The sequence below is a fragment of the Apaloderma vittatum genome, unplaced genomic scaffold, assembly GCF_000703405.1.
Source record: "Apaloderma vittatum isolate BGI_N311 unplaced genomic scaffold, ASM70340v1 scaffold4228, whole genome shotgun sequence".
Classification (NCBI taxonomy): Eukaryota; Metazoa; Chordata; class Aves; order Trogoniformes; family Trogonidae; genus Apaloderma; species Apaloderma vittatum.
The window spans coordinates 6,707-31,232 of record NW_009728868.1 but is presented as its reverse complement, the minus strand read 5'-3'; the positions used below and the strand labels follow the sequence as shown (position 1 = coordinate 31,232).

Below are 24,526 nucleotides of genomic sequence, written 5' to 3'. Positions count from 1 at the left end.
ACACTTCATGTGTAAAATGCAAGATGCTGCTGCTGCATTTGCTAATGTTTGAGTGTAAAATGGGAGAGAAAAAAAAAGTGACTACCTCTAGTGGAAAATGGATTTGACCGTTAGGCGTGTGTGTGTGCGCACAAGGTGCACCTAGTACGTTGGTGGTTATTTCTTTTAAATTGTGTTGAATTTGGGCGGTGATGCCTTGCGGATCTACTAATTATCTAGGTTGGTTTTTTAATTGCACTTGGAATGACTGTGTCCATATACCAAAGACCCGCTGTGACCTCATCAGGGCTCTGGTTGTTTGTGTTGCAGGCTGCAACTCGTCAGGATATGACCTACTGGCTTCAGGAACTTCAACAGAAGAGGTGGGAATATTGTAACAATCTTGACGCAGCAAAAAGGGATAGCAGGACTTCCCCCACGCCAAGTGACTTTTCCAAAGGTCTTGTTGCCAAAGACAACCCTGGTAGGTTGAAAATTTGAGTAAAACCAGAATGTGTGTTTCTATCAGTACAAGACATAGCAGTGGGATAGGGAACAGTCTTCGGAAGTTTTTTGCCATGTCTTGTTATCAAGTGTAACTCTGTGCAAACTTTGCGTATGTCAATGATGCTGAAGTTATTATTTAATTTTAATTTTATGTGTGACTTCATCTCTCTTATGAAACTTGCTGATTTCTTTAAAAACATGCTTTTAGAAATTAAAATGGAGAAATCCCATAGACTAGGTTTCATGAAGTGGCAATGCACAATTCAGGTTAGGTAAGTTGTCTTGTAGTGGTTGCAATATCTTAAAAGCTTAGTGTATTAAGTATCCTGAGATAAAAACACCAGTTTTTAATGGGAACAGATATATTTTGCATTCTGAATGACTGTTATTTTATTCCTAAAAAAGATGTGGTGAATCTGTCTGACTGTGATAAAGATTTCCTGCCTTTTAAAACCAGAAGACACTTTGCACTGATATTATGTAACTGAAAGTCAGTCTCCATAATACCTTTAGCCAAGAAACATATAGACTACCTCGGAGTTATAAAATTGTATCAATATATTATACAAAGTTATTCTGCATTTTTGGATACGTAGCTGAGGCACTTCTGAATGGTCTTATTCTGGAATCGTTACAGAAATAGATTCCTTGCTGATTTCTATTATCCATTAATAACACTAAGTAAAATCCTGTTCTGTGCCAAGTTAGACATGTTAGTTAAGCACTCTGGGGTTTAAACAGAGTCTTGAGGTCAGACATATTTCATCAACAGATTTTATAATTTGTTGATTTCGCTTAGCTCATACTGTAAAACCAGAAATGCTAAGCTGTCTCCTTCCCTTCCCTTCTCTCCCCTCCTCCAGTTTGGATCCCGTGCTGCAGTATTGTTCTCTAACCCATTTTATTGCTTTCATTTGAGAGCAGGCTGCTTGTGGCTGCTTGCTCAACCACAGCTGGCTTGAGAGTATGTGTTTTTGTAGGGGCTCAGCCTGAAGTTCAGCTCGTGATCTAACAGCTAGTCGCTACTTAAAGCAATGCCCAGCTCTATCCTTTGCTCTGGCACTGGTACTAATCTCGCCCTTGTGTGGGGTAGTGCAGGGAGTGCAGCTTGTACTCCAGGTTAGTGTTGGGCCTATGTAGCTTCCTGAAATGGTTTGTTTTAGAGACAGGTGAGTGCTGGGGCTAGCCCAAGAGAATTTTTTGGAATGCAAAGTGGGATGGGTTGAGACCACCTTTCTGGCAGCAGGCAGTCTGGTTAGCAGCTTGTGAAACCATACACTGCAAGAACATGTATTGGTGTGCAAAGATCTTAACAGCTTCCAGGTGTTGGAAAGGGTACCAGGCTTTTGCCCTTTCAAACCTTTGCCTTTCTACCTTCAGCCTCTCATTCTCTGTGAACAGTCTCCCGTTCTGTGGTGTTTGTTTGACCCTGTGCTGAGCTGGTTGACATCAAAAGGTAGCCAAGAAAGAAGGGTGTGGGTTTTTCTCTGCTAGATTAATGACTGGAATAGATTTACTTTGTGATCAGGTGACTTCCAGAGCTGATGGGAGGGAGGGAGTGAGGCACAGTGGCTAAATTCGGGAAGGCAGAGTAAAGCAGTAGGCAGGACTGCCCTCTTTTGGCAATAGACTATTGGATCAGATCAACTGTAATATGTAACTTGGCCTGAAATCTCTGTTCTTTCTTGTTTGTGCTACTTCCCTCAGAGCTTAGTTAGGTACAGTGTGAAATGGACCTGCTGTCGCTGCAGCCTGTGTAGGTACTGTTCCCTCACTTCAGTTTTGCACCAGATTTGGCAACTGCAGTCCAGTCACTTGAGATCACTGATAGGATATTTTCCTTTCTTTTAAATTATTGGGAGTTTTCTGGATCAGCAAATGGAACCGTCCTGTTATATATTTGTCCAGTGCAAGGAATATCAAGATAAAATGCATGGGTTGAGTGGACCCGTCCCTTTCAGGGACAGCTGGCAGTTAAACTGCCGTATGTATAGCTTGAAACTGCATCTAGAGTATCTCATTTTTGAGAACAAATCACAATGATGACTTGATTGCCAACTGAAGTGTTTAAGCAGAGGTTTTATCTGTGGAAAGTATGAAGAGCCTGAATAACTGATGATTGTTTTGTCTCTTTAAATAAGCACTCTTAAAGTTTCCTGTAGAATTGGGGGACTTTTTAAGGCTCTGATTCCATGTTGATGATCAAGCTGTGTGGTGGTTTTGTGGTTGTGGGGTTTTTTTTGTTTGTTTATTTGATATTTTTTTTTAATATTATCTTGCTGCTTTATTAGGCAGTGAATATGTTCACAAGTTAGTTTTATCTTGTTTTAGCTGAATTTTGTTCAGCTCAAACAGCCGGAGTACAAAAGGATTTGGAATTAAGTTTGACCAATAAGGCACTGAAGAAGCTTCTATCAGAACTGTTCATGAAATAAGGCAGTGCAATTTCTATCTCTATTTGAAAGATGGTGTACTTCAGTTTCACATACCAATTTTCAAGGGTTTGAGAGATTTGTAGTGTCAATCATCTTCTGTATTTGGTATTCTGTGTCACAAAATGGTCTGTCTTTTTACTTCTAATCTTTGATATAGGATAAATAAAAATAACCATCTGCTGAGTTACTGGAGGTTACAGCTTGCGTAAGACAGTTTTGCTGCTAGTGCCAAGTAATGGTCAGAACAGAGACTGAAAGGCTCACCAGTGATAAGAGGGTGTTGGGATTTCCCAGGGATTTTCCCTTCCTGCAGAGAATCATTTAAGTGAGAAGCCTCTCCAGTGTATTACTTCCTGTTATAACTGAGTTATATTAGAAGTTTTTTTAATCCAGTACTTTGTGAATTATATGGAGAAGAGTCTAAAAATTGCATATGAGCTTGTTTTTACCTCGCCTGTTCAGAGAGTTTCTAGGTGGCCATACATGACTTTATGCTTCTCTACAATGCTTTTACTATTCATGGTATATTCCACAGTCGGCATTTCCTGTTCCCTCTGCCTGCTGGAGGAGGGCTGTCTAGTATAAAGGAAACACAGAGGTAACACCCATAGTACAGGTTCATCAGCCTGTGTTGATGGTGTGGTGTGTCAGAGACCTGGCTACCGCTGTTAGGCCAGCTTGGATCGTCTGGACTTGTCGAGCTCTGGCTCGGGGCTGGTGCCAGTTGCTGTGGAACCATTCAGAGCCTGCATGAGTTTGCTGGGCCTGAGCTGGGTATCTGCATGGCCCTGCGCCTGACCTGTAGGTTTGCTGAAGTGCACAAGAGAGTTTGGCTGCATGAGTTGAGCTGTAGCTGCATTCAGCTTAACTGGGGCTAGGAAATCCTCCCTGATCCAGTAGGTCACTGATGTGTCTGCAGTGCCCACACTAATGCTCTTGGCTCTGGGAATGCTCAGGCTGGATTTTCACAGAGCTGGCTCAAGTCTTTAAAGCTCATTGACCTGCAGCAGCAGTGTCACTTTTAGGATGAAAATAACCTTTAGAATGAAGCACACCCTGAAAGCTGTGTCAGGATTTTTGTGGTCCTTTTCCTGACTTAGGAGTTCTGATGGACCTGAGCTTATTTTACAAGGGGGTTTTGTGGACTGATAAAATTAATCCAACCTGATTTTTATGACTTTATAGCTGCTTAAGCTGCATGGATCAATATTGGCTAATTGAGATTGTAGATCACTCCTGAAATAAGGCTTCATGAGCATCACAGTACTGTTGTTAACACAAGTGTGTAGCTGCTGTGAGAGCAAATTGAAGATAACACTTTGAAGTTCATTTGAGCAGAGCATTTTATGAAGTTATGTTGCGATTTAAAATAAAACCCTAGCTACATTACTATCAGGCTGAGTAGTGTATGGCTTTATATAGCCACTATTCTTTTACTTACCAGAAGTTTCTGCCTATTTTTCTCTCTTTATCTCTCTTTTCTTTACATAGACTTGAATATCCCAAGTCAAAATGCTTCAGCAGAGAGAGCAAGAAATATTCTAGCTGTGGAGACTTCTCCTACAGACCTGGTGGGGGAACAAGCAGCTTCGCAGCCTGCACCAGTCCAACCAAGTGCCATCAATTTCTCACTTAAACAATGGAGTACCGAAATCAAGTAAGTTGGGAACGTGGGAAGAGTTACCATGAGATTGATAGCTGGTGGAAGAGACTATTTCCTACTGAAAGATGAGTGTATGTGGTAGGCAGAGCTTTTCAGAAGACCTGGGGGCGATGGGGTGGATCAATACATTCAGGTAAACTGTTTGTTTATTCCACTTACTTGTTTGAAGGGCATAGCTGAACATTGTTGTGTAGCATTCCTGATACCTGGAAGGGAGACTCAGGTTCTGTAAAGCACATCTAGTGATGGTTTTACTCTTTGAACTGCAGCAGGGAGCTGGGAGTTATATTCTCAGTTTTTATCCTTCATTGTGTAATGGAGCTGCTAATTGCTAGCATTGTAGTAGTCGTCATACCTAGTGCTTATGAAGTATCCGTAGTCATGAAAATTGAAACAATATAGATCGTTCCTCTTCATTTGCTTCTTAAAAAAAGAAATGCACACAGCAGATTTGAAGTGTAATTTGAATTCCTGAGCAAAAATGTGACAGACCCCTTCTGTTACCTCATCCTTAATGAGTTTACTCTTTAGTATTAATTGCTTTAAGGAAAGCTGTCCTACAGTTTTTCAGCTCTCCTGTTACGGTTTCTTCCTACATGTTTTTGCACTTCGCTCTGCCCTCATAGACATGTCTTCCGCTCCTGTGTTACAGAGCTGTTGCAGAGCAGTTCACAAAGCAGAGCTGTAGCGCTTTGGTTAGCTAGACCACATCCCTCCTGAGCTGCAAGTAAAATGTTATTTGTTTTTGTCAGCAGTGCTGAGTTGAACAGGCTCATTTTAAAGCTTTCCTGTTAAATACAGAGATCTGAGAGGTTACAACATGGTGTTGGTTTTGTTTGTTTTTTTCTGGTTATGTGAGGCTGTATTAAGAGATACATAAATTCTGTTAGTACATGTTCTGTTTAAACTGTTAGTCTTGTATGGTTTCTTGGCTTTGTGTAGCCACTTTGCTTTGGTAGAACTTAAATTTGGTCGTAATGAAATGAGGCTGCTTGCCCCCAACAGAAATTGTGATAGTTTTATTTATTTTTTTCCTGGAAGAAGATTAAATGTGTATTCAGTTGTCAAGTTTACAAATTGTTTATTGAAATAGTTTTTAATAATAACCTTTAGGATTATTTTTTTAATTGCAGTTGATTATTTATTAATTCACCCAACTGTAGGAATTTTGCTCTGCATAATGATTAGGCTAGAGTTCATGTTGATCAGATGTTAATCACTTGTGAAGTTGGAAGACTGGGTCGGATCATCAAACGATCTTGAAGGTGTAGTATGGGGTACTTTCTGCTTAAGGTTTGAAGAGTAAGGAGAGAATGTGGGTGACTGAGTAAAAGGGTCCATGTGGGCCTCCACCTTAGACTGTGTAGAAAATGCTGGGATACTAAATATGTTTTCAGCTTTATACCTCAAATATTAAACTCATCCATGGAGTTTGGTGTAGGATCTCCTTCTCCAGTTGAACAAAGACTATTCAAAAGAAGACTCGTGGACATAAGTGTTGACTTAATCATTTCTGATTGCATGGTGATTGTTGGGGAAGCTGGGTAGGATAGTCTCATCCTGCTCCTGAAATATCCTTCTGTGGAATTATTTGGCTGGAATTTAGAGGTTACCTCTGAAATGTTCTTGCAGGTAATTGACAACGTTCCACCTTAGGAAGGAAAAACTGCTAAGGAGTCTGTCATCAGCAATTCAGCTACAGCAGGTCTCTTGGGTGATCCCAAGTTTGATGTTAATCCAGAACATGAAACAATAACATACATGTGTTTTGGCTGCATGCTGTTCTGTTTAATGCTTGGCAGTTATCATAAAATTCTAAGCTATAATAACTGATCAATAAAGAGATGTTGCTTCTAAATCTTAATTTTCTTTTTGTTTTTCCCCCAAAACAAGGATAAAATAGAGGATGATACAAAAGACCATAATGGTCTCCTAGATATTAATATCCTATTAAAACAAAATAATTCCATCCTTGAAGCACAGCACTGTTGAATGCAGGTGCTCTTTTAGTAGGTTATGCTTTGTTTTCTTTGAGCTTTTATTTGGTATTGATTTTGTCTGTGTCTTAGCTTATTTTTCGTTTGCAGTGTTTCAGCTGCAGTGGTTGTCTTGAGATCCCCTTTATAAAAAGAGTGCAAAATGGTGAAATCTTTTGTCACTTTTCCTGCTGTCTATTTCACAGAAATTCAATGTCCTCTTTAAGAAAAGGAAGTAACGAAAACCGCAAGAGCGTATTTTATACCACCGAAGAGTGGGAGTTGCTGGATCCAACCCCAAAAGACTTGGAGGACTCGATGGCTCTGGAAGAAAAGAGAAAACACCTGGCAGAAGGAAGTAAAGGTAGAAGTGGGAGGAAGGAAGAGGGAGTGTATGCCTTACCTTCTTTAGTACAGTGTGCTGTGCTGTGTCTGTCTGTAGCAAATCAGAGGATGTTTGAGGTTGGAAGGGACCTTGAAAGATCATCTAGTCCTACCCCCCTGCCAGAGCAAGATCGCCCAGAGTAGGTCATACAGGAACACGTCCAGACAGGTTTTGAAAGTCTCCAGAGAAGGAGACTCCACACCCTCTCTGGGCAGCCTGTGCCAGTGTCTGTCACCTTTACTCTCTCTCAGACTCTGCAGCGATGCAGCTTCCTCCAAACCTGTCTGGAGGATCAGTAGTAGGTAATAGTCTGATGACCACACCAGGCTGGGGAGTTTCCTAGTGATATCCCTGATTTGGGCTGCAGGAAGACCACAGACTTCCCTATGATGAGGGTCCGCCTGGTATATTGGACCCTCTGTTCCCTTTAGGAGCAAGTCACCAAAAGCTACAACTCTTCTTTCTTGTGGAAGAGGTTGTTCTGTGGCTGGAAGGCCTGTCTGACTGTGGTAAGACCTCAGGTATAGGCTGCCTATCACCCACATCCTCATTAGACTGGCTGTCTTCCAGCAGCGTCTCTTATCTCTTTCTCAGAGGCATCTGGGGAGGCAAGGAGGGTGCTTGCCTTCTGCCATGGCCATGAACTTGCCTCCACCCCTTTTATTTAGGCTTCTGTCTTCTACCTGAGAGGGGCAGGATAAAGGGGCCCCTTGATCCTAGGTGCTGTCTGGTGGGTGCTCTGCCAGTCTCTCTCCGTTTCAGCCTCCCTAATGCCCCTAAGCCTTTTTATTTCATCTTGCAGCCTTTCAACCTCAGCTTGCAGCTGTGCTGCTTGGCTGAGCAAATCCTCTACCTGCTCCCACCACGCACAGCCCTACTCAGAGTTGCCTCCTGCTACCAGGGAGAGGCTGTGGTATTCCCTGCACCCTGTGACCTGCACAGCCACATTTGGGTACCCACATCTGTTTGGGTTGGTGTCAGGAGCATGGTACTTGTGCCTGGGGGAGACCATTGCTCTTTGACTGAGCTGGTAAAAGTTGTGGTTTGTTGGGTTTTTTTGTTTGTTTGTTTTCTGGTTTCCTGCCTGCTTGCTCTGCCTGCACCTACTTACTGCTTCCTTGCTCCTGAGGGGCTTTTATGGGGGCATGAGTGTGATCTTGGTGGGTTTGGATTTGCTGACAGTGATGCTGGCTCAGCCCACGCCACCTCAGCAGCCTGCCCACAAACTGCTGGTCCCCAGCACAGGCAAGCCACTTTTTTCCAGCTTCAAAAAGCCCTTAAAAGAGCTTTTTGTCAGTCCTTTTTGCTTCAACTCCCTTCCCCAGTGTGGTCTTACCTGCATAGAAGCTGGTCTCCACAGTAAGAAATAAGTAGAAGCTTAGCTTTTCTTCACAAATGACATCCCGACCTCTGTAAATTCTTTTAAAAACCCTATTTTTTTATGATGTGTTTAGAGTCCCCTGCATTGGAATACAATAGGATAAATAAGAAGCCTTGTTTTCTACCAGTTCAGGTTCCCTGAGTGTGTTACCATCCCTGGTTTTGTTACTTGAGTTGTTAAGTTCCAGGATGAAGGGAAATGTTGAGGCTTTTAATTACTCAGTTGAGTGTCGCCTGTTGAAGCAGAATTGCCTTTAGCATCTACAGTGTGTACAGACGTGGTCTGTTGGCCTGCTTCTGCAATGGGGAAAAAAGTAGGGATACATAGATGGTGATAGCTCATCTGTGGGTGTAACTGGTGCTCATATTTGACCAGTGTCTGGAACAACCTTGTGAAGACATATTTCCAGCTCCTTAAGAGCAGTTTGACTGGCATCCGAGTGATCTAATCTGTTTGAAAACATCCTCCTCTCTAGGAATACTCCGGTGTTTTAGTGAACAGAGGTGAAACATTACAGAGAATGCCTGTTGAAAGAACAGCGTGCTGTGATATCAGTGGCATTTTTCCTCTGATCACTTCTGAACTGTTATTCGAGCCAAAATTTGCTTTGCCGTGTTTAGGGGTACCTTTTTTTTTCTGTAATAAATTGTAGAGTTCATGTCTTATTTCACAAGTATTAATTCATAAGCTCAGTCTTCTATCTGGGAGGGGAGAAAACTAGGAGCTATATGCTTTTCCCACCAAAGGAAGCGAGCTGGAAAATGAGGCATGTTTAACACTATTGTATTGGGCCGTTTGAATGCTGCTTGAAGTCTGATGTTAATGAATGTATTTTTAAAAGGAACTCTTGAGTGCTTTGAAATGCCTTTTAACTAAGTGAACTGAACTAGAAGAAATTGTTTTATGCAGGACTGACTAGTTCAGCTTTTCCATTTGATTTTGGCCGCATTCCACACAAAACAAGGCGCCCGTTAAAAGACATGATTGGATCAAGCAAAAACCGGAACAGCAGTGAATCTTCTCCAATTGAGTGGTGTTCTGGTAACGGCAACAAACTGGTCTCTGAACTGCAACTGAAGTATCAAAGCCAGCAAGAAGAGTTGGAAAAGCTGAAGAAAGATCTTTTGAGCCAAAAGGTAATTAAGCCTTCAGGCAAGGTGCACAAAAGCAAACCAAACTGGCAGGTGATAGGGAAGTCTGTCTGGCTATTTAACTGCGTTAAGAGCTGTTTGTTCATTATAAAATAATGGTGCTAAATGAACCTTTGTTTGCAAAAGGTCTTGAAACAAGAAGGACCAGGTTTTACATCTGTTGAAAACTAGATCTCTGAATAAAACTTCCATTTGCACAGTGTTGATTAACTTGGTTTATTTATCTAATTCTTTTAAGCTAACTTTCTCAGTGTCTGCCAGTGTCCTGGCAGATAATCGCAGCTTCTTTTGCCATTAGGACATACAATTCCTGAGGAACTTCTCCTTTCAAGTCCTTTTTTTGTTTGTTTGTTTGGCTGTTTTTTGATTCTTTTAGTTCTGGAGCAGAGGGTCTGAGAATGGGACTGATTTTTTCTTTCTCCCTCTCCACCTCCTCCGCGCGCTCTCTCTCTCTCTCTCTCTCTCTCGCTCTCGCTCTCTCTCTCTCTCCGCGCGCTCTCTCTCTCTCTCTCTCTCTCTCTCTCTCTCTCTCTCTCTCTCTCTCCTTATTCTGTCCCCCCAAATGGTTTTGTAAACAGTAGGCCTATCTCTGTGTATATTGTATTACCCTCAGATAGTCTTCATACTTGTATGCCTTCATAACTCACATTTAATAATAACTTGATTTTATCTAAAAGAATTTCTACTCATTTTAAGAAGGAATAGTTTTTAGGTCTTACATGGAGCTGCTGCTTTTGCTTTGTTTGTATTTTCCATTGTGCGAGATGATCAAAGGGAAAGTAAAGCCCCGTATTTACACCCAGTTTTGGTGTTATCTCTCCTAAGAGTACCTCTGTGCTTCTGGGCCAGCTTTTGTGAGAAATCTCACTCATCTAGCGCAGTCTTCACACCTTGCTTCTGTTTTAATAACAATAAAAATGGTGTCTTCAATAGCTAGAGATTTTCTCACTCTTGATACTGGGTTAGATCGATGGCAGCAACATGCAAGTAGCTTGTTCTTGCAACAACCTGGGTGACTTTTATATTAGAATTTACACTTTTTGGAGAGTTGTTAGGAATTGATAACCTGCTCTGAAGCTGCTCCTTACAGGCAAGATCTTCTATAGGATTCTCTGATAACTTAATGGATATTGACATATACGTTATCAGTCTGAGATTTGTTATTTTTGATAAGTAGAATGGTCAGTTGTCACTGAACTATGGTCATGAAATCATCCAGCTGATTAGTAATTGTTAAAAGTTGAGCCACTAAATTAAGATAATACCAGAAAAAAATGTTGAAGTACAGTGAAGGAAGGAAGAAGAAAATCTAGTTCCTCAAAACCTTGTCTTCAAGATCTAGGGGTTTCTTCCCAGACCTCTCTACAAGATTGTAGCTTGATACTTCACACTGTAGACCTAGCTCGCTCCTGTTTATTTGCTTGTGGGGTAACAAAACCAAATCTGTTAGAGCTTTGCAACACTCAAAATCAGTGGCTCATCCTAGACATACCTTTGGGTTTCCAAGTCTTTGTAAACTTCCAGATACTTTACCGAACTCTCAAGTTCTCAGGAATTCCATGAAGTCAATTCCTTTTTCTGTTTTTGTATTCTTAATTAGTGTCAGAAGAGTTATTAAAAAAAATTTTAAAAATCCTAATTTCATTGATAAGTACTGCAAGTGCTTCTAGGGTTGAAATTGCCTTCCTACAGTTCCGCAGTGTTAAACCATTAACCAGACGTGGGAAACAGCAAAGGCCGGAGTCCAGCTTAGGGAGACTAGAGTGAGCACTCTGCTGTTCTTGCTTTCTAAGTGTTTTTTGTTGATCTGGAGTATCTGTTTTTTTTTTTTGTTTTTTTTTGAAGAGGGGGATTTGATCTTTTTGTGTTTTGGGTTCATTGGTTTTTGTGGGTTTGTTTATTTTGGGGGGCTTTTTATAGTTTAGCTTTCAGGAGCTTCTGATAGTAGCTAAGGCAAACTCCTCACAGTATGTCTTTTCTTTTACAATTCACCTGGACATTTTTGTGTGTAACAGCCTTCGCTTCTTAAAGGTCATAGTAGGCTCTTATTCCAGCAAAGAATGAAAGAAAATGTTTACTTTCAGTGTAACTGCCTTTAAAAATCACCTTCTCTTAATGCGTGCTTGTCCGTGATTCCCCAAACAAAAGGCCTGCATCTTTCCTGGAAGTGACTAAATGTTGTAATTGTCAAAATCTGTGCAATCCCATGAGCAAAGATACTTGTATTTTCTTTTTTAGTGTGAGAGAGGAGAAGATGACAATGGTAAAATTGTTAGATGAATATGTTTTCAAAACAAAAGTTATATTTCGGAGCCTTGGGTGCTGTCTTTTGTGCAAAGACCACAGGAACCCCTCTTCTCCCTTGTGGCAAGTCAGTTAATTACTTGGCTGATTCTGTGACAATTTCCAGATGGCCCTCCAAGGACTTCCGTTTCAGCAAAGCAGCATGTATTTTTTTTTCCACCTTTTATTTTCTCTGCACCTGTTAGGGAAGAGAGCAATGAGTTACTTTTCTCTTTTCCATTCTGCAATGTCCACCTGTCAATTGTTTGGGCTTAAGGCTTCTTCCTTCCTATGTTCTTACAACGGGGCTTCTTTCTTCTAAGCTTTTTTTAGCTTCCAAGTAACTGCTGGGCCACGTCTGTCAACTACTCTTCTGAAACCTGTTGTAGCCTTTCTAGGCTTTCTTAGTTCAGTGAAAGATATTTAAGCCATCCATATAGGCCAGTTGTTGTAAGGTGTTAACCTGCTAGCAATCATGTAATGTGTTTCTTTTTTTCCTTAAAAAAACCCCATGAAATCTTTTATAGGTTGATTCAGATGCAAAGCTTATTCCAAAGTTTTCTTTTGCTTCATGTTAGATTTCTAAGCTATAGAACTTGGAAGCATAAAACTTCATTACAATTTTTTTCTTTTTCTAAATTTTTATTTAATTCTCAGGAACTTGTGCGACTTCTGCAGCAAACAGTCCGATCTTCCCAATATGATAAGTATTTTGCAAGCCGTCTTTGTGAGGGGGTTCCCAAAGACCAATTAGAGCTGTTGCACCAAAAAGATGAGCAAATTTTGGGTCTCAACAACCAACTTGAAAAGTTAAATCTGGAAAAGGATAGTCTCCAGCAGGAAGTAAAGAATCTGAAATGTAAAGTTGGAGAACTCAATGAGCAGCTGGGAATGCTGATGGAAACTATTCAAGCTAAAGATGAAGTGATCATGAAACTCTCTCGTCAACTCAGCGAATGTGAGGACAATACGTCTTCTCCAAGTGGAGCAGTGAATTCTTCGGTGGCTTCCTGTACTAGTAAGGAACTACAGGAACTGGACAGACTAAAAGTAAGAGCAATGTCTCTCTTTTGATGGATGGGGAAATCTCTGCTCCCTGTAAAAACTACTGTCTAGTCTTCTGTGCTGTTTGAGGAGGTTACTACAGCAGTTCTCCAAGATACTCATCACCTGAGGGGTTTTTTCTGCTTGAGATCTACACTTTGAACTGTTATGTGACAATCTGAACAGAACTTTTGTATTTTGAGCTGGTCTGTACTTCTATAGTACAGTGTCCCATACTTGCAGTAATTTAATCACTCGTGTGGAGGAGGAGTGATGTGAGAAATAATCAAAGGAACAGGAAAAAGTAAGGGTAAGAGGAAAATATAAGCACGGAGGAAAACAACCAGAAAGATTGCTTTTTTTTCTTTTTAAATTTTTTTTTTAATAGCAAAAGTGAGGAAACAAAGAGCATGTGGAATGGCAAAGGAGCAAAAAGGGAGACTAGCTATTTTAGTAATGCTGTTTCGAGTGTTGCCAGTGCTGGTTTGATGTTTTTTTAAAATCTTTTTCCCCGCCTTCTCTAGTATACCTCAGTGAATGTGTCAGAAGTTATGAATGGAGTTACTGAAGTGTTACCCACCTTGCTCTAAACATGCTCTTTTGCCTTTGGATAAATGGTGTATTCCAAATTGATTAATATTCCAAGGGATTTGGAATACAAGTTATTTAAAATATGTGTTATGTTCATCATCATCTTTCCTATATCTGAGCCTGGGAAGTTCAGGAAAATAAAATGGAAAGGGGAAATCGGTGATCTTCGCAGAAAGCTCAGAGCAAGGCTTTTGTGGGAGTCGTTGGGAGGCTGCCCACACTCCCTCATCCCCAGGTTTCAGAGGTAACATTTGTAGCCTGGAGCCGAGCGGATTAGGCAAGGAAGCTTCCTGCTAAGGATTTATGTTTTTGTATGGAGGCAGACATCAAGCTTGGACTTGAAATGCGATCTGGTGAGGGTAGTCGAAACCCAAGGGACGTTTTCTCTCCCTGGGCTGGAGTGTTGTGTTTGTGGCTGATGCGCAGCAGCGTGCCCTCTCTGGGGTGCTCAGCGTGCCGGGCTCTGTTCCCCTCCCTGGGGGGGCAGCCTGGCAGGGCTGGGCCTGCCTGTGACAGCCCCACCCTGTACACCTCTGTGCTCCTGTTTGGCGTTTGTGCTCTTAGGGATATTTTTAATAATAAGTCCTATTAGTACCTGCTGGTTCTGTATTCTAAGGTCTGCTTTCTCTGGCAGATATCTTCTGTTCGTAAAGTGTTCCTATTAAAAATCCAGTTTGCTTTTTTTATCAACAGGACAATCTTCAGGGTTATAAGACCCAGAATAAATTTTTAAACAAGGAGATTTTGGAACTTTCTACTCTACGAAGAAATGCAGAAGCAAGAGAGAGAGAATGGCAGGCAAAGGTCAGACTAAGACAGCGTATTCTCATTTTGGCAATGTCTAAAGCACTTTTCAAAAATACACATGTACATCTACAGAGGGAATGTAACTGTGGAACGGCAATGGAACACCTTAAATGTATTAAATGTGATAGCTTAAAAAAAAAATCCACCCCAGACCCAGTCCTTACAGATTAATTTTTCTGAACGGATCCCTGAGAGAGAGGTAATTGATTTTAAAATCACGTTAACCAGTGGAACTTTTTCGTCGTTTACAAACACAAGCATGTGTATTTCTGAAAATTCCTATGAATTAAGGGTGTGATAACTTTCTGGAAGTATGCAAAAGACAGGATGTGGAAGGATTTGATATGTCACCGAGTAGAGCTTTCTCCTCCTGAGCATGAAGAAAAACTAAAGTCTGGTGAATGTAACTTTGGAAGTGTCCTTCTATGTACATGAATTTCAGTGTAGAGAATTTGCAGGTAAATAATGATTTCCATTGCCTGGAGCTAGGAAAAATGCACAGATCCGTAGCTCAGGCAACAGACATGTAGCTATAGTTTGGTAAGGTTTGTTTTCTTTTTATTTTGGAAGCAAGGCACACAGTGGCCTGGTGAAAATGCATTTTTTTTGGCATTGGAAGTGTGTGTTTACAGTACCTCTATGTTATTACCTAACTCGTGTTCTTAAAATGCCATTTAAGTTGGTTTTGTTCAAACATGCATAGACTAAAGCTGCCGCTTTACAAGCACAAAATGATCGAGTTGCACTTCTTGCAATGTTATGATAATTAAAGCTTGCTCAGCTTTTTTTGTTGTTTCCCCATGTAAAAATACATGTGGTAGAAAATCTCTGGTCTACTTTTCTGCCTGGAAGACTTCCTGTACAAAGCCACAAGTATCTGAGGTTTCTTTTCCACGTACTTTGTATACGGAATTTTACGGTAGTGCAATAAAATGCACTTATAATTTTCATTTTCTACACATAAGGTTTGCTTTATATTTAGTGGTGCTGCAAAAGTGGGGATTTAAAGCTTGACTTACAGATTTCTAAACAACATAAACTAGTAGAATAATATTGAACCAGGTTTTAAAAGACAAGTAGTGCAAAACAAGTTTCTGAAGGCTTACAATATTGTATATTGTTTTCTGCAGTATACTAGTTTGGAAGCCAAACTCTGTCAGATAGAAAGCAAATACTTGATCTTGCTTCAAGAAATGAAGACTCCTGTTTGTTCTGAGGAGCAGAATCCTGCTCGTGAGGTCATCACACAGTTACTGGAAGATGCCTTGAAAGCAGAAACTAGTGAACAACCAGAACAAGCGTTTTTCAAACCACACCTGGTCAGGTAATTTGGTCCTATTAAAATAAATACATGTGTATTTTGGTCAGTGGGACCCGGTGCTAATGCTAGAAAGCAGACAGAAGGATATATTTACAGGAGTTGGCTTTTTTAATGTATTGCTCTTTGGGAATAACACTGTCATAATGAAATCCTTTTGACTGTATAAATATATTACCTGTTTTATTTCATATACGGTGTTGCCGTGTAGCTGCTGGAGGAGAGTTACTGAAGAGATGGGTTTGTTTGAACTTGGCCATGTTCCTAAATGAATTGCTTTGTCTGTGTGATGATTTATGTTGCAATATGGGCACCAAGTCTTTAGTGTATGAGATTATTAAAATAACTGTAAAGGAAGGCTATACTTTAACAATTATTATTTAAATATTTCTCAAAAGCATGAAGACTATGGGGAGTGACTTGAGGGATATTTAAAGTAACTTTAGGATGTGGACTTGAGAGTTTCAGGGCTCCACAAGAAGGACGTGGACCTGTTGGAACGAGTCCAGAGGAGGGCCAGGAAGGTGCTCAGAGGGCTGGAGCACCTCTCCTGTGAGGACAGGCTGAGAGAGTTGGGGTTGTGCAGCTTGGAGAAGAGGGGCTTCAGGGAGACCTTCTAGACATCCTGCAGTCTTAAAGGGGGCTACAGGAAAGAAGGGGAGGGACTCTTTATCAGAGAGTGTAAAGATAGGACAAGGGGTTACAGCTTCAGACTGAAAGAGGGTAGATTTAGATTAGCTAGTAGGAAGAAATTCTTTTCTGTAAAGATGGTGGGACACTGAAACAGGTTGCCCAGAGAAGTTGTGGAAGCCCTTTCCCTGGAAGTGTTCAAGGCCAGATTGGACAGGACTTTGAGCAGCCTGGTCTAGTAGAAGAATGGTTAGAACTAGAAGATCTTTAAGGTCCCTTCCAACCCAAATCATTCTGTAATTCTCTACTGAATACATTTTTAAAAGCTTTTTTTCTTTTTTTCCCCTCAGTGAATACGATATATATGGTTTTCAGACAGTCCCGGAGGACGATGATGAGGAGAAACTAGTAGCAAAATCACGGGCTTTGGACCTGAGATCACTTTCTCTCAGTGAAAATCGAGAGATCTCCGCAGGAGTAAAATGGGAAAACTATCTTGCGAGCACAATGAACAGAGAGATGATGCGCTGTGTAGAACTAAAGAATCTTATTCGATCTGGAATTCCACATGAACATCGTTCTAAGATGTGGAAATGGTGTGTCAGTCTGCATGTTAAAAAATTCAAGGACAGTGCTGTTCCTGGGTACTTCCAAACCTTGCTTCAAAATGCTCTGGAAAAACAAAATCCTGCATCTAAACAAATTGAATTGGATCTCTTGAGAACTTTGCCAAACAATAAACATTATTCCTCCCCAACATCTGAAGGGATCCAGAAGCTGCGAAATGTGCTGCTGGCATTTTCCTGGCGAAATCCTGATATAGGATATTGCCAAGGGCTCAACAGGTAAGATTTTGCCAACCTTGAGTTATAGCTATGCAGTGAAATGCTTAATGAGCCTTTCAAATTACACATATAGCGACAGCCTTTTGGACAAAAATTTGCCTTGTGGGGCATATGTTCATAATTTAGAATGTTTTCATAAACAAATAACTGTCACATTTTTGTAAAATGGTAAAACCCCAGAAGATTAGGATCATGCAAAATCAGCTTGGCAAATGAACTCAAAGTGAATTAACTCACATAAGAAACAGGCTACTTAAATGTAGTTTTACGTTGTCTTCATGTCGGTATGGGATCTTTTTGTGTGCAAGAGTTTGTTAGTTGGTTTTTGGTTTTTTGTTTTTTTTTTTTGAACAAGGAGAAGTAAATACTTGCAAGTTTCTTGTACTGTGAAGGCCACAAATTTCAGCATTTCCCTGAGGATGTCGTCAATCAGCATTGCAGTAATCAGTTTGCTGATTCTTGTGTTACAATGCTAGGAAAAATCTGAAGTTGTTGCAATTGGCATTTGCCAAAATAGTTCTGGTACTTTGAGATCTGTAGTAAAGAGAGACTTTGTTTGAAGCAACTGTACTACAGTAACACCCCCCCCCCATCCCAAAGATAAAATGTGTCAGTTTGTGCAGTAACTTATGTACTAGAGCTGGGCAAGAGACTTTTGAACTACAGCAGCCTTAACAGGAGTGAGGCAGTGAGTAATGTAGTAGAGGCGGTGGTAGCAGGAATTAGAGGTAGTGAATAATATAGTAATAGCAGGTATTCATCACTAGTGGTCGCGTTCTGTAGGCACTTTGACACTAAAAGTTATTGCTGGCACGTCACAAGACGTGTCTGAAGAGCACAGCTGTTGCAGTCTTGGAGCATAATGTGGTCTGACTAGAAGGTGACAGAAATGCTTTGGCTAAATTTAAACTTTCTGTACACCGTTGTTTTCTCCTGGGACACTTGTGGTGTTATGTGTAAATAGCTCTGCATTTGGGTGTACTTGCAGACCTTAAAAGTAAATTAGGTAATTATTCCATGCTTTGGTGCTCTTAAGCTTTGAAAGCGTGGTCACCTTATTAAGCTGTGTAACATCAGAAGTAGTTCATGTTGTTGCAGCTCCTCTTGCATACACAAATAAAACAAGCTTCAAACAACTATCAGTAACATGAAGTTACTCTCTGTTTTTCTTCTTTCATAATACTCACTGGAAATAGGAAAACAAGGAACACTTTTGTTTAATATGTGGGAGTTTTTCTTCTACTTTAATAAATTCTTATAACAAGTGTAGTGTTTGAAAACTTTTAGGGCTTTTTCTTTTCCTTAAAAGACAATGGTAGATAATGCTGCAGATGTGTTACTGGTGTTTGTCTTAATGCTTATAAAGTACACTTGTTAGAAAGGATGTGAGAACTGTCTGTTCTTTCTCCTCTTCAGTAAGGAAAGACAAAAGCCTGGGAATCAGAGTAGTATATTTAGGACTTGGAAGCTTCTAATTATTTGCCTTAGTTCCTGGAAAAATGATTTCTAGCAAATCACCTTGGTTTTGCCTTTATCTGTTTTTTTACTTAACTGAATAAAAATACTTGGTGTGGCTGAGAAGGCATCTTGCTGCCCCGTCTTAAACTTTGTTAACAGTTTTGCTGCTTAGTGCTCTCCTAATGCTCTCTCTCACTCGTCTCTGCTGAACAAAAACAAAGGCTTTGCTCTAGTTGTTCTTAATATATTTTGTAATACTGTAATAATATTTTTCTCCGTATAAACCCTATTTTCAGATTGGCAGCGATTGCACTTCTGTACTTGGAACAAGAAGATGCTTTTTGGTGTTTAGTTACAATAGTGGAAGTTTTCATGCCTCGTGATTATTATACCAAGACACTGCTAGGATCTCAGGTATGTGCTCTGCCAAAATAAAGCCTGGTTCTGTAAACTGCAGCCAGTCAAAAACTTTGCTCTAAAACTGTCTGATAGACTTTTCTGGGGGATGTGTTGAGGCACCAGGACTCTTGTTTGGGCTAGTTCTGAGAGTGTAACACTGAAATAACTGTTCATTGACTGGCTTGGAGCTCCAGTCCTTAACCCCTCTTCTGATCATGAGCTTCACAACATTGACTGAGCTGATTTATGATTTTTTTCCTCAAAACTGGGAGTGGTGGTGGTTATGGTGAAATCGCGCTTTGCGACACTGCGAGCAGTGTGTGCCATAGCACCCTGTGTTTGCAGGTGATGCTCTGGTGCGTGGTGCCTTCTCCCTCAAAGTCTTTCCGCAGCTGCTGCTCTGCTCCGGTGCTCCTGCCCCAGTGCAGCACTACTGACCTGCAGCAGGAGCACAACAGTTGTGAGTGAGGAGCCCTGTGAGAGTGAGGGTGGACTGAGAAGCAAAAGGTGGTGTTGCGTTGGGACGGCACGCGTGTTTTGGGTGGATGTAGCTTGGAAGTGCTACCTAGAGAGGCCTAGGTTTCCTGGTTAGCTCCTGAAAAACTTGCACTTACAGACTGGTAACAGCCCTGCTTGGAAGGGTGTACATGTTGGAAAATTAGGAGCAGTAATGTCGTATTTGTCATCTCTTTAGGTTGATCAGCGAGTGTTCAAGGATCTGATGAGTGAGAAGCTTCCACGACTGCATGCTCATTTTGAACAATACAAAGTTGACTACACTTTAATAACTTTCAACTGGTTTCTTGTGGTATTTGTGGACAGTGTGGTTAGCGACATCCTTTTTAAAATCTGGGACTCCTTCCTATATGAGGGACCAAAGGTGAGCTGGATGAGCTAATTTTTTTTTCATTTGTTACCTGCTAACAAAATACTGTGGTGTTATTGAGGGTGGGTTGGAGGAAGGTGATTTGATAAGAATCAGTCAGTTGAAATCACTGAGGGGCAAAAGAGGGAGGAAATGCACATAAGTAACCAGTTAAAAAAATTTTCTATTTTGTCTATATTCTGCAAGTTAAAAGCTTGAGTTACATGGAAGAATTCCAAACACTAAGTGTTTTTCCTTTCACCACCCACCTTTTTTTTTTTTTTTTACCTTTGAAAAATAGATTTATAGGCAATGCTTTTTCCTCCTACATGCAGCTGTCAATTAGTTTCAAGTAATTATATCACAATCTGAGCTGGTCTCGTAAAAAAGAAAGCTTAAGTGAAGGAAGGAAGAAGTAGTGAAACAATGTAAAAATTAGTTGTAAGCAAATGCTAATGTTTAGCTTGTCTCTGCAGCAACTGTTTGTTTCTGCAGACATTTAAAGCACAGCTGGTATCTGGGCTCCAACCACATAAATTAAAGGGCAGGAGTGAAAGAATTTTCTTATGTTTTATAGAAATTGCAGTGAAATAAAATCGGTGCACAAAAGAAACCATTGGAATCAAACACAATAACACTAAAGTAGATGTTGTAGGCAACTGGAGAGAACAGGAGAGTTGTAAGTAGTCAAAATCTGTGTGTGAGCCAGATTTCTTGTGGCCTCACTGGGTGTTCCGACACACAGTGGTGTTTTGGTTGTGTGTTTGTACAAGTCAGTCTTAAGCACTGTGGTGTTTTGTGAAGGCAACCAGAAGCTTTTTCAGAATGAAAGCAGATAATGCTTCTTCCAGGTCATGCCGAAGTCGATTGATAAACTGCTATCAGAATTTCCTTCAGCATCAGTCCTCCAACATTTTGGAAAATCTCAGAGCATTGGGAAACACTCAGTTTAAAAAGCAAAACTTAATTTTAGGTCTGAAGTAACTTAATAAATGCTTTCAACAGCCCCAGCAGTTGTTCTACAACTGAGTTAAGAGCTCAAAATGTCAAAGAATTTGTATACTATAAACACCGAGTTGTATTCTGGACAGAACTGCAGAACACCTTGTGTTGATTACAGGCCACAACAGAAGTTTTTGGCAGCTTTTGTAAATTGGGAATGAATGGGACAGGGAGTGGCAAGGAAGGGAGACAGAGGGAGGTGCAATTAGGTAACTCAAATGCAGCCTGTAGGAAGAGTAACACTTTTCCTTTGAGTTTCTAATAGATAATAGTGAGAACCAGTGCATTCTGTTCTCTAAGAACCAAACGTACGTATTTTTACCAGGTAATATTCCGATTTGCCCTGGCACTTTTTAAATACCAAGAAGAAGAAATCTTAAAACTGCAAGATTCAATGTCCATTTTCAAGTACCTTCGATATTTCACACGCACGATACTTGATGCTAGGTGAGTAGCTCAAACTTACGGGTAACTGAAAGACTTGTGTTGGGGCATGGAAGAACTCTTTTGTGGGTTGTGGGGTATTTTTGTTGTGTTGATTTTATCTGGATCTTAATTTAGATATAAAGCAACTAGAGATGAAACTAACTGCTAAGATTCCTCATGAGTAGTTTTATCTAGAGGAAACAAAAGCACGGGGGATAAAGATGTGATTGTAAATGTTTAGGTATGCTGGAGATTGCTTTGCCAGCTTGGTCTTGTTTAGCAGTTGTATCATGGTAGCAACACCTAAGAATTTCAACCATAGGTGAAGTCTCCCCCTGCACTGCAGGTTATAAAATGTCTTATGGTAAATAAAACCACATCCTCAAGTACTAAAAACATGAGGTGTGACCCACTAGGCTTAGATCTCTTATGCATCATTAATGCATAGGCTAATGCTACAGAGCTCCAGCTGATTTTATGATATACTTTGAAACAGAGAATACATCCAAATTAGATACTCTTCTGTTGTTCAGTCCTTGCATAGGAATTACAGTTTGTAAATTAGGGTCTAACATTTTTAAGTTCCTAGTTGTAAGACTAGAGAATCAGATTCATCTGAAAAAGTCATACTGGGATTGGTTTAATGTCTGAAAATGTTTTGCATAGATATTGAAACTCACTGATTTTGACTTTAGTACAAAATCATATGCTGGAATTTGAAGTTGTTTGTTTTTACTGTAATAAATTCCATATGAGTTCAGGCTCATACTTGGGCTCTGGCAGCAAGAGCTGTTCATTATTCTTACATCCTGTGTTTCAGTTTTGACTGGAGAGAAGATAAAAATGAATAATCTTACTCTGTGCCTAAAAAGAATTGCTGGGACTGATGCAGGGAGAATGTTCTGCAACTGCTTTAAGTGGTCAAAGTCTTGATAGCAGATGTGGCTTCCTCTCCTGAAACCTTTCCAAAAACTCTTGAGGGAGAGTTGTGTGGTGCTTTGTGTTTTTTTTTTTTGCCTTTGATTTGAAAAATGCTGGGCAGTTGTTCTACTCAGCTGTCTGTGACCAAAATAAATGCTGACTCTGATTCCAAATCTGGAAGTGGCAGAGAAGTATATATGTGATTTTGGGAAGAGAGTGCGTGTATTTTTAACACAAAACAATAAATAAAACAAACTCATGGATATTTATAATCAATAAATAGACTGTTTTACAGCTTATAATCAAATGTGAAATATGTTGTACAAAGAGTAGCACAGCAATTCCACCAGAATCTGAAGACTGCAGAAGGAACATAAAAGGATGGGGAAAAAAAACGAAGAAATAAATTACATCGTCTTGCTCTTAATTTGAATGCAATTTGGATATTTCATTTGAGGTGCAGATTTGGCTTTCCCTTTCTTTTCCAGTTACATATTGGAAATGATGGCTTGTTTCTTCTGTCTAAACTTTCTCAGAGCTTATTTTAAAGATTTCTAATATTGCTGAAAGAGGCCTCATTTTGGTGTTTTAAAAAAATGAGGTACTTGGGTATCTTTGGCAGATGGTGAGTTCAGGTGAGGACAGAATTCAGTTCATCAAGGATATTTACAATACAAATACATTCTGTGCTGATCTGTAGATCTCTGTTTCCTTAGGATTTTAGTAGTCGGAGCTGAAAGTAGTGGTGTAGTGCCCCCTAGGGAATATGAATTTGCCTGCTAGAACTGATAAGGCACGATGCCTTAGTTTCTTATTCTACCGTTTGTGTACAAGTTTTACAGCATCAAAATTTAAACAATACAAAAGCACGTAGAATGATATCCTTCCTGATATAGACAAACTGTCATCTTGTTGCAGAGGAAAGATTCAGAAAGATTACTTTTATGGAATTCATGGACATCCAGAATGGGTTAGAGAGTTATTTTGCACAGAATGTTGAAGTTTAAGCTCTTTAGTCGAGAAAAGTCTCTACAGGCATGTGCGTAATTATACTCTAGGTTATAGGATGTCTGTGTTATCCCAGGCTTTATCTGGTCTCTTACAGCACTTCATTATCTCGGATAACTGTAGAGCTGACTGTCCTGGGGTTGAACAAGTTGAATGAGTGAGTGATATGGAGGAGGTTCATCTTCTGTTCAGTGTTGTCAAGGCTGCAGTCGTTGTAGCAGTATGTGAAGTTTGCAGGTGACTTTGAGAGCTGTTGAATGTATGGTAATGCTTTGTCACTTGAAATAACTTGAAAACTGAGTGCTTTATAGAGCTTTCTTGCAAAGCTGATAACATCCGAGACCTGCCGGGTATATGAAGGAGACCAGAGAGATCAGCCTTATACTAAATATTGAGATAGATGAAGTCCAAACCTGATTTTTAGAAAAAGCCAGATATGAGCCATTGTCCTCTAACATTGTATAATCTTACAGGAAACTGACTGGTATCGCTTTTGGGGACCTGAATCCTTTTCCATTACGTCAGATCAGGAACCGGAGGACCTATCACCTGGAGAAAGTGCGTCTTGAACTAACGGAACTAGAAGCCATTCGTGAGGATTTCCTGCGCGAGCGAGAGACGTGTGTCGAAAAAAGAGACCTTATTAGTGATGATGAGGAGGATAGTTGAAACTACTCAGCATAAACTTTTCTTAGGGATTGTGACCAAAGTGAGTTAACCTCCAAAACACTTTATTGATCCTGTCAAACAGAATGTAAACTGGTTGCTTTTGGAAATATGCAGGACAGATTTCCAAACCCTAGCACTTTCAGAAATACTGCTTTCTTTGTATGGAGGCCAAACACTTCTGTTTACATTTGTGTTCATGGAATTGTATGTAGAGCACTTAATCCTGTCTCAGTCAATCAACTGAGTTGCCGGTTGTTTTCCCACAGTGCCCTGTTAGTGCCGGTATGTGAAACAGGAGTAAGAAAAGTCCATGCTCTGTTTACTCCATTCGGTGCCATTCTGGTTTTGTTTGGGTTTTTTGTTAGATGTAATCGTGTTGGGTTTTTGGAGTGCAGGCTCATTGTGGGAAGACATCATTTCTTGGTTTCAGGTTGGTTCAATAGATGGCTTTCATCATGTTGTCATTGAATAAACTAGCCATTCTTGAGGTCACAAACTAGAAAAGTATGGAATGAAGCACAGGAAGAATATTTGCATTCCTTTGTCTTTTCCTGAAGCATCATGAATCGGATCATCAAACAGAACACTTGAATATATGTACTTAAAAGGTAAAATAACTACCTATTTGTCACTGAATAGTCCGTGTATACTGAAACAGTGATATCAAACTTCGTTTATTCTTTCTGGGCAGCTGTTTGATAAAGATTCTCATTAATGCAAAGAGATTTAGAGATCAAATTCTGTTAGTCAATTTTTCTTCCTATTCACTTTTTTGATTTCAGT

General features: G+C 40.2%; 1 protein-coding gene across 1 annotated transcript; it reads left to right on the top strand.

Annotated features, from left to right (window-relative positions):
- Positions 1–285: 285 nt before the first annotated feature.
- Positions 286–23,773, top strand: TBC1D2B (TBC1 domain family, member 2B). The gene is made up of 12 exons (XM_009874217.1): positions 286–463; positions 4,413–4,578; positions 6,767–6,924; positions 9,236–9,462; positions 12,418–12,810; positions 14,089–14,199; positions 15,333–15,526; positions 16,501–16,995; positions 18,750–18,867; positions 19,547–19,732; positions 21,045–21,166; positions 23,548–23,773. The coding sequence occupies exons 1-12, from the start codon at positions 328–330 to the stop codon at positions 23,741–23,743; spliced, it is 2,502 nt and encodes an 833-aa protein (XP_009872519.1). The 5' UTR covers positions 286–327; the 3' UTR covers positions 23,744–23,773.
- Positions 23,774–24,526: the final 753 nt, after the last annotated feature.

Excerpts from the sequence above, each read along its gene's own strand:
- TBC1D2B (XM_009874217.1), top strand. The coding sequence starts at position 328 with ATGACCTACTGGCTTCAGGAACTTCAACAGAAGAGGTGGGAATATTGT. Across the intron at positions 4,579-6,766 it reads CAATGGAGTACCGAAATCAA|AAATTCAATGTCCTCTTTAA; the intron begins GTAAGTTGGGAA and ends TCTATTTCACAG. Across the intron at positions 18,868-19,546 it reads AGACACTGCTAGGATCTCAG|GTTGATCAGCGAGTGTTCAA; the intron begins GTATGTGCTCTG and ends TCATCTCTTTAG.